General features: G+C 48.5%; 1 protein-coding gene across 3 annotated transcripts in view; it reads right to left on the reverse strand.

Annotated features, from left to right (window-relative positions):
• ADAMTSL1 (ADAMTS like 1) overlaps positions 1 to 397 on the reverse strand; it is a 453675-nt gene extending 453278 nt beyond the window's left edge. For all 3 annotated transcript variants that reach the window (XM_063914179.1, XM_063914180.1, XM_063914181.1), the window contains exon 1: positions 203 to 397. In XM_063914179.1, coding sequence (XP_063770249.1) covers positions 203 to 253 — 51 coding nt within the window. In that variant the 5' untranslated portion in view covers positions 254 to 397. The remainder of the gene's footprint in view (positions 1 to 202) is intronic.
• Positions 398 to 10097: the final 9700 nt, after the last annotated feature.

Consider the following 10097-nt stretch of genomic DNA (forward strand, 5'->3'; position numbering starts at 1 on the left):
TACTCAGAGATGTAGGGCTCCCTCAGTCAGTGAGTGACACCTGTGGATGCCAGAAGCAGAATGCAGCAACCAATTACTGTGCGTGTGTAAGAGGCAATAGAGCTCATCTATACAGGACGTCCCAAACACTGTGCAGCTCCGGTGCCTGGCAGCACTACCACAACTCCCGGGAAATAAGTGGGAAAAGCAGAAAGGTATTTACCAGGAGGCAGCAAGCCACAGCCAGCAGCAGCAGTAGGGTGCCTATCTCCATGACTGTATCCAGGCTGTGAATGGGACAGTGACTGAGGGAGCTGCTGTCACCTCCAGCACCAGCGCTCGCTCTGCAGCAACAGCCTCTCCACTTTCACACTCACCGGCCCCGCTCCCATCTCCCCAACCAGGGGGCGTGTGCTGGGGGCTGAATGGGATCTCTCTGTGAGCCGGCAGCCAGCCAATCAGGCTCCCGCTAATCAGACATGCAGAATAACAAAGACGGGGCTCCGATGAGAGGGAGAGGGAGAGGCGGGTGATGAGTAATAGGGGCACGCCATGCAGCCACGCTAGCCTCCAGCGCTTATCCCAGCACTCTCCGGCAGCACTCTAGCGCTGGGGAAAGTTCTTTCTCTTTGCTTTAGCTTTAAAGTTTAAATAGAAGTGTGGCAGGGAGAACTTTTCCAAATGGTTAACGCCTGCAATGCCAAGGGACGGAATATAGCAATGACATAATGATCCTGCTGCTGCCTGCTACTCTCTCCAACTTACTACATTATAGCCTTGTTCCCTGGCAATGGGCAGTGAGGGACCTCTGGAGTAGGCAATAACTCCTTTATTCCACTGGTAGTGCACCGTTTGGCACTGATGAAGTGTCATTCTGAGGCCCATTTACTTTTTAGAAGCAAGGACTCCATCTTGTGGATGTTAGTTTATAAATATATGACAATCTATTTGTTCCGCATGTATCACCTGCATTATGGCCACTTGTCTACATACTGCAGTATATACAGTACACAGCAGATTCCTGGAAAAGCATGCCACACTGTAGTTGTCACCTGTCTGGTGTTACTTCCTGAAATACAACACTGGAATTTGTCAGTGGTTAGCAACATCGTACTGATCATCACAGTGTTGTGACAAATGTAAGGCTGGGTACACACTGGAGTGATGGGGATTCGTTCTGACATAGGAACGAATCCCCGTCAGCCCAGAACACCCGTAAACACACTGGGACGATGTTAATGAAGGACGGAACAACCATGGCCCTCATTCCGAGTTGTTTGCTCGGTAAAAATCTTCGCATCGCAGCGATTTTCCGCTTAATGCGCATGCGCAATGTTCGCACTGCGACTGCGCCAAGTAAATTTGCTATGCACTTAGTAATTTTACTCACGGCTTTTTCATCGTTCTGGCGATCGTAATGTGATTGACAGGAAATGGGTGTTACTGGGCGGAAACAGGCCGTTTTATGGGCGTGTGGGAAAAAACGCTACCGTTTCCGGAAAAAACGCAGGAGTGGCCGGAGAAACGGAGGAGTGTCTGGGCGAACGCTGGGTGTGTTTGTGACGTCAAACCAGGAACGACAAGCAGTGAAATGATCGCAGATGCCGAGTAAGTCTGAAGCTACTCAGAAACTGCTACGAGGTGTGTAATCGCAATATTGCGAATACATCGTTCGCAATTTTAAAATGCTAAGATTCACTCCCAGTAGGCGGCGGCTTAGCATGAGCAAATCTGCTAAAATCCGCTTGCGAGCGAACAACTCGGAATGACCTCCCATGTTCCGTACTTCATTAACATAACACAGGACGCTAGCGACAAACGCTTGGTTTGATGTGCAGCACATCAAACCAAGCGGCTGTCGCATGCAACCGTGAGAATGTGTAATCATGGGCACACACTGTGCGATGTAAGCGATATGTGTGTGTCCCCAGCTTAACGTTGACCATACATCAGGACGATCCACATCCGATGCAAGTCGTATCACGATTTCCCTTCAACCTCCTGGCAGCCCCGAACACACGAGTGACACAGAATGTGCTAACGACCCGTTGTTAAACGATCAATTGTGTGCCTCACACAATAAATAAATAAAGGGAAATGCCACTCAAAATCGTATGATGCATCGTATGCGCATAAAACATGGTATGATGTGCATACGATTACCACCTGATAATATGGGCTGCACATATGATCTGAGGAAGTGACATGCGCGCATCACATCATAATCATACCCAAAACAGGCACAAGATGCATCGAATGAGGGGTAGAAATCATACATTCGTAAGCGAAATCAAACTTTTGTATGGCCAACATAAGACATATTTATCAAATATATATCATGTCAGATATACATGTGACTGTTGGGCTTATCTGCTGTGAAGCAGTGATAGTAGATAGTCTATTCTGCCACTTACTGGTGAAATGTAACATCTTGTATGGTCACTATGGGGTTCTTGCATTAAGCAGTGAAAAGAGTGGAGAAGTGAACCAGTGGAGAAGTTGTCCATAGCAACCTTTCAGCATTTACCTATCATTTTATAGAATGTATTTGATAAATGCTACATCAAAACTGATTGGTTGGTACTGTATGGGCAACTTCTCCATCCTTTTCACTGCTTCATACATGAACCTACTTTGTATAGCAATACCAGGCTTCCCAGCAATACTGGTAGCAAATTGGTAAGATTCCACTGCCAGCCAGCATCGTCAGGGATCTGATTATCACTACTACACAGATCTGCTCAGACTTGCGCTTCCAGTTCTATTTTTGCCGATGCTACCCAACGTTAACTATCACAAGCCAGGCTCTTCTTTAATCAAGTGTGAAGCTAGTATTTCTCTAACGTCCTAGTGGATGCTGGGGACTCCGTAAGGACCATGGGGAATAGACGGGCTCCGCAGGAGACAGGGCACTTTAAGAAAGAATTTGGATACTGGTGTGCTCTGGCTCCTCCCTCTATGTCCCTCCTCCAGACCTCAGTTTGAATCTGTGCCCGGACGAGCTGGGTGCTGTTTAGTGAGCTCTCCTGAGCTTGCTATAAGAAAGTATTTTGTTAGGATTTTTTATTTTCAGAGAGATCTGCTGGCAACAGACTCTCTGCAGCGTGGGACTGAGGGGAGAGAAACAGCCCTACTCACTGAAGATACTGTAGGTCCTGCTTTTTAGGCTACTGGACACCATTAGCTCCAGAGGGATCGTACACAGGATCTCACCCTTTGTCGTCCGATCCCGGAGCCGCGCCGCCGTCCCCCTCGCAGAGCCGGAAGACAGAAGCCGGGTGAAAGATTGCAAGAAGACTTCGAAATCGGCGGCAGAAGACTCCAGTCTTCAAACTGAGGTAGCGCACAGCACTGCAGCTGTGCGCCATTGCTCCCACACTAAACCCACATACTCCGGTCACTGTAGGGTGCAGGGCGCAGGGGAAGGGGGCGCCCTGGGCAGTAATTAGGACCTCTTGGCAAAAAGTGGGCATATATACAGTTGGGCACTGTATATATGCATGAGCCCCCGCCATCATTTTACACAGAAACGCGGGACAGAAGCCCGCCGCTGAGGGGGCGGGGCTTCTTCCTCAGCACTCACCAGCGCCATTTTCTCTCCACAGCTCCGCTGAGAGGAAGCTCCCCAGGCTCTCCCCTGCAGATTCACGGTAGAAGAGGGTAAAAAGAGAGGGGGGTCACATAAATTAGGCGCAAAAACATGATATACAGCTGCTACTGGGTTAACACTAAGTTACTGTGTGATTCCTGGGACATATAGCGCTGGGGTGTGTGCTGGCATACTCTCTCTCTGTCTCTCCAAAAGGCCTTGTGGGGGAGCTGTCTTCAAAAAGAGCATCCCCTGTGTGTGTGTGGTGTGTCGGTACGCTTGTGTCGACATGTTTGACGAGGAAGGCTATGTGGAAGCAGAGCGGAGCAAATGAATGTGGGGTCGCCGCCGACACCTGATTGGATGGATATGTGGAAGGTTTTAAATGATAATGTTAATTCCTTACATAAAAGGTTGGATAAAGCTGAAACCTTAGGACAGTCGGGGTCGCAGCCCATGCCTGATCCTATGTCGCAGAGGCCGTCAGGGTCTCAGAAGCGCCCACTATCCCAAATTGTGGACACAGATGCAAAGTTACAGCCTAAATTGGCTAAAGCCATCCGTTATATGATTATAGCAATAAAGGATGTGTTGCACATCACAGAGGAAACCCCAGTCCCTGACAAGAGGGTTCATATGTATGGGGAAAAAAGGCAGGTGGTGACCTTTCCCCCTTCACATGAGCTAAATGAGTTATGTGAAAAGGCTTGGGAATCTCCAGATAAAAAACTGCAGATTTCCAAACGGATGCTTATGGCGTATCCTTTCCCGCCAACGGACAGGTTATGCTGGGAATCCTCCCCTAGGGTGGTCAAAGCTCTAACACGCTTATCCAAGAGGGTAGCCCTGCCGTCACAGGATACGGCCACCCTAAAAGATGCTGCGGATAGAAAGCAAGAGGGTACCCTGAAGTCCATTTATACACATTCAGGTACCTTACTAAGGCCGGCAATTGCGTCAGCCTGGGTGTGTAGTGCTGTAGCAGCATGGACGGATACCTTATCTGAGGAACTTGATACCTTGGACAAGGATACTATATTAATGACCCTGGGGCATATAAAAGACGCTGTCCTATATATGAGAGATGCTCAAAGAGACATTATTAGCCTTCTGGGCTCTAGAGTAAATGCAATGTCGATTTCTGCCAGAAGGGTCCTGTGGACTCGGCAATGGACAGGCGATGCCGACTCAAAAAGGCACATGGAGGTTTTACCTTACAAGGGTGAGGAGTTGTTTGGGGAGGGTCTCTCGGACCTGGTCTCCACAGCTACTGCTGGAAAGTCAAATTTTTTGCCATATGTTCCCTCACAACCTAAGAAAGCACCGTATTACCAAATGCAGTCCTTTCGATCACAAAAAAAGCAAGAAAGTCCGAAGTGCGTCCTTTCTTGCCAGAGGCAGGGGCAAAGGAAAGAAGCTGCACAACACAGCTAGTTCCCAGGAACAGAAGTCCTCCCCGGCTTCTACTAAATCCACCGCATGACGCTGGGGCTCCACAGGCGGAGCTAGGCCCGGTGAGGGCGCGTCTCCGAAATTTCAGCCACAAGTGGGTTCACTCCCAGGTGGATCCCTGGGCAATAGAGATTGTGTCTCAGGGATACAAGCTGGAATTCGAAGAGATGCCCCCTCACCGATACCTCAAATCGGCCCTGCCAGCTTCCCCCTTAGAGAGGGAAATAGTGTTAGCTGCAATTCACAAATTGTATCTTCAGCAGGTGGTGGTCAAGGTTCCCCTCCTTCAACAAGGAAAGGGTTATTATTCGACCATGTTTGTGGTACCGAAACCGGACGGTTCGGTCAGACCCATATTGAATTTAAAATCCCTGAACATATACCTGAAAAGGTTCAAGTTCAAGATGGAATCGCTCAGAGCGGTCATCGCAAGCCTGGAAGGGGGGGATTTTATGGTGTCTCTGGACATAAAGGATGCATACCTTCATGTCCCCATTTATCCACCTCATCAGGCGTACCTCAGATTTGTGGTACAGGATTGTCATTACCAATTCCAGACGTTGCCGTTTGGTCTCTCCACGGCACCCAGAATATTTACCAAGGTAATGGCGGAAATGATGGTGCTCCTGCGAAAGCAAGGGGTCACAATTATCCCATACTTGGACGATCTCCTCATAAAGGCGAGGTCCAGAGAGCAGTTGCTGATCAGCGTAGCACGCTCTCGGGAAGTGTTACAACAGCACGGCTGGATTCTAAATATTCCAAAGTCGCAGTTGATTCCTACGACTCGTCTGCCCTTCCTGGGCATGATTCTGGACACAGACCAGAAGAGGGTTTATCTCCCGATGGAGAAGGCTCAGGACCTCATGACACTGGTCAGAGACCTATTAAAACCAAAACAGGTGTCGGTGCATCACTGCACGCGAGTCCTGGGAAAGATGGTGGCATCATACGAGGCCATTCCCTTCGGCAGGTTCCATGCGAGGACCTTTCAATGGGATCTGTTGGACAAGTGGTCCGGATCACATCTACAGATGCATCGGCTGATCACCCTATCCCCCAGGGCCAGGGTGTCTCTCCTGTGGTGGCTGCAGAGTGCTCACCTTCTCGAGGGCCGCAGATTCGGCATTCAGGACTGGGTCCTGGTGACCACGGATGCAAGCCTCCGAGGGTGGGGGGCAGTCACACAGGGAAGAAATTTCCAAGGTCTGTGGTCAAGTCAGGAGACTTGCCTTCACATCAATATCCTGGAACTAAGGGCCATATACAACGCCCTAAGTCAAGCGGAGACCCTGCTTCGTGACCAATCGGTGCTGATTCAGTCAGACAACATCACTGCAGTGGCTCATGTAAACCGCCAAGGCGGCACAAGGAGCAGGGTGGCGATGGCGGAAGCCACCAGAATTCTTCGCTGGGTGGAGAATCACGTAAGAGCACTGTCAGCAGTGTTCATTCTGGGAGTGGACAACTGGGAAGCAGACTTCCTCAGCAGGCACGACTTCCACCCGGGAGAGTGGGGACTTCATCAAGAAGTCTTCGCGCAGATTGCAAGTCGGTGGGAACTGCCACAGGTGGACATGATGGCATCCCGCCTCAACAAAAAGCTACAGAGGTATTACGCCAGATCAAGAGACCCTCAGGCGATAGCTGTAGACGCACTAGTGACACCGTGGGTGTTCCAGTCGGTTTATGTATTTCCTCCTCTTCCTCTCATACCCAAGGTGCTGAGAATCATAAGAAAAAGAGGAGTGAGAACAATACTCATTGTTCCGGATTGGCCAAGAAGGACTTGGTATCCAGAGCTGCAAGAAATGCTCACAGAGGACCCATGGCCTCTGCCTCTAAGACAGGACAGGGGCCCTGTCTGTTCCAAGACTTACTGCGGCTGCGTTTGACGGCATGGCGGTTGAACGCCGGATCCTAGCAGAAAAAGGCATTCCGGATGAGGTTATTCCTACGCTGATAAAGGCTAGGAAGGACGTGACGGCTAAACATTATCACCGTATATGGCGAAAATATGTTTCTTGGTGTGAGGCCAGGAATGCCCCTACGGAGGAATTCCAGCTGGGCCGTTTCCTTCACTTCCTACAGTCGGGAGTGACTTTGGGCCTAAAATTGGGTTCCATTAAGGTCCAGATTTCGGCCCTATCCATTTTCTTTCAAAAAGAACTGGCTTCTCTACCTGAAGTTCAGACGTTTGTAAAGGGAGTGCTGCATATTCAGCCCCCTTTTGTGCCTCCAGTGGCACCTTGGGATCTTAACGTGGTGTTGAGTTTCCTGAAGTCACACTGGTTTGAGCCACTTAGAACCGTGGAGTTAAAATTTCTCACGTGGAAGGTGGTCATGCTATTAGCCTTGGCTTCAGCTAGGCGTGTGTCAGAATTAGCGGCTTTGTCACATAAAAGCCCCTATCTGGTTTTCCATATGGACAGGGCAGAATTGCGGACCCGTCCACAATTTCTGCCAAAAGTGGTGTCATCTTTTCATATGAACCAACCTATTGTGGTGCCTGGGGCTACTCGTGACTTGAAGGATTCCGAGTTACTAGATGTGGTCAGGGCTTTGAAGGTTTATGTAGCCAGAACGGCTGGAGTCAGGAAAACTGAGTCGCTGTTTATCCTGTATGCATCCAACAAGCTGGGTGCTCCTGCTTCAAAGCAAACTATTGCTCGCTGGATCTGTAACACGATTCAGCAGGCTCATTCTGCGGCTGGATTGCCGCTACCAAAATCAGTAAAAGCCCACTCCACAAGGAAGGTGGGCTCTTCTTGGGCGGCTGCCCGAGGGGTCTCGGCATTACAGCTTTGCCGAGCAGCTACTTGGTCAGGTTCGAACACTTTTTCAAAGTTTTACAAGTTTAATACCCTGGCTGAGGAGGACCTTGTGTTTGCTCATTCGGTGCTGCAGAGTCATCCGCACTCTCCCGCCCGTTTGGGAGCTTTGGTATAATCCCCATGGTCCTTACGGAGTCCCCAGCATCCACTAGGACGTTAGAGAAAATAAGATTTTACTTACCGGTAAATCTATTTCTCGTAGTCCGTAGTGGATGCTGGGCGCCCGTCCCAAGTGCGGACTTCTTCTGCAATACTTGTATATAGTTATTGCTTAAATAAGGGTTATGTTATGGTTGCATCAGGGTTGATCTGATGCTCCGTTGTTGTTCATACTGTTAACTGGGTAAGTTTATCACAAGTTATACGGTGTGATTGGTGTGACTGGTATGAGTCTTGCCCTGGATTCCAAAATCCTTTCCTTGTACTGTCAGCTCTTCCGGGCACAGTTTCTCTAACTGAGGTCTGGAGGAGGGACATAGAGGGAGGAGCCAGAGCACACCAGTATCCAAATTCTTTCTTAAAGTGCCCTGTCTCCTGCGGAGCCCGTCTATTCCCCATGGTCCTTACGGAGTCCCGAGCATCCACTACGGACTACGAGAAATAGATTTACCGGTAAGTAAAATCTTAGTTTCTTTCACCCAGGGAAAAATGACTCCTCATTGATTTTAGTGATAGTTTGCGCCACTGGAGGGGGCATGGCCAAACCGGGAAGCGGTTAAAATACCTATAGTCGGGATCCAGGCAGTCACAATGACGATGCCAGAATCCCGACTAGCGTTGAACTGAAGCCGCTGGAATACCGGCGCCACACACTGTTCTCCCTCTGTGGGTGTCCACGACACCCATAGAGGGAGAATATAATCTGTGGCAAGCCACCGAGCCCGCTAGGGGCTTTCCAACGCTCGCTCTGCTGCCGGCATACTGGTGGCTGGTATCCCAGGCCACCAGTAATTCATACTGAAACCGCCAAACCTACTGTGGTGCCCATTCCAAATGCTAACATTTACTCCTATTTTGGGAATTTTATTCCCCCTATCCTTCTCATTATATATTTTCTTAATGATGTGGTGCCATTTCTTCTCCTCCATTAACCAATATTTTTTTTGTATAGAGTTAGCTCCATTTTCTCCTTGATAACCTCACCTCCTAATTATTCTTTTCTCTCTGAAACTTTTCCCTCCTTTATTTTTTTGAAGATCTTCTGCAATTTCTCACGTCCCTCGCTATATTATTATTATTATTACTGTTATTGATTGGGGGCTATTTTATGCCTAAATATATACCCTCCATAATATATTTGCAGTAATTTTCCTTTATGAGTCACCCCATGTAATATTTTTTTGTGGTGATTTTTCACGTTTTCTGACTCCCCTCAACCTCCCTATGTTTTTTTATCATTATGGGCCTGATTCTTGGATGTAAATCTGATGGTTTCCGTGCAACTCCGATGTTTACCGATCGGCACATGCACATGATCTGTATTGCGTATTTACAAGCTCTGTCTGCAATCTCGCTCACAGTGCTCCAAAGCCACAGCATGATTGACATGCGGCTGTTTGTGGGGTGGAACGGACAGTGACTGACATACAAAACGGGAGCAGGTCATGCTGAAGACAGTCTGTGTCTTCTAATGCAGATTTCCTGGCTCCACAAGCCTCGAAAAACACTCTCATCCAGAGTAACCTGAAGGTTACTCAGATGGCAAATGCTCACACAAGTGATCCGATGCCTGCATCTTCAGGCACAGCGCAGATCACAGAAGATGGCAGAAGGCATCTATTAACACAAGACATCTCCTGCAGCATTAGCAATTTGTTTGCACTGCGCCACACATTAAGCCTTCTTTAGCTAAAACCCACTAGTGGTTTTGCCTAACCCCCTAACCATGTATGAATCATCCCTTATGGGTGTTGTTTCATTGACTCCTCCCATCCCTGAATGTTTTGGCATGTTTTTTTAATTTTTTTATTTGTGCCAGGGTTCTCTCCACTATTGCCTCCCCACCTCAATCTGACTTCTTTCTAACATGCTCTTATTTCCTTTTGTTCTCTACTTTTTCACTGTTCTTCTTCTTTTCCCCTGGCCAGAAACAAGGCTGATCCTTTTAATTTCTTCTGTTCACTCTCAAGACAGACGTTATGATATCATGAAATGTTCTGCCTTGTAAATAAAGCAGCTTGAAGGAGGAAAACGGGAGTCATGCCGACAGCAGGGTATCCTTCATTACACTGAGCACCCCTCTA

This window comes from Pseudophryne corroboree, chromosome 1, assembly GCF_028390025.1.
Source record: "Pseudophryne corroboree isolate aPseCor3 chromosome 1, aPseCor3.hap2, whole genome shotgun sequence".
Taxonomy (NCBI): domain Eukaryota; kingdom Metazoa; phylum Chordata; class Amphibia; order Anura; family Myobatrachidae; genus Pseudophryne; species Pseudophryne corroboree.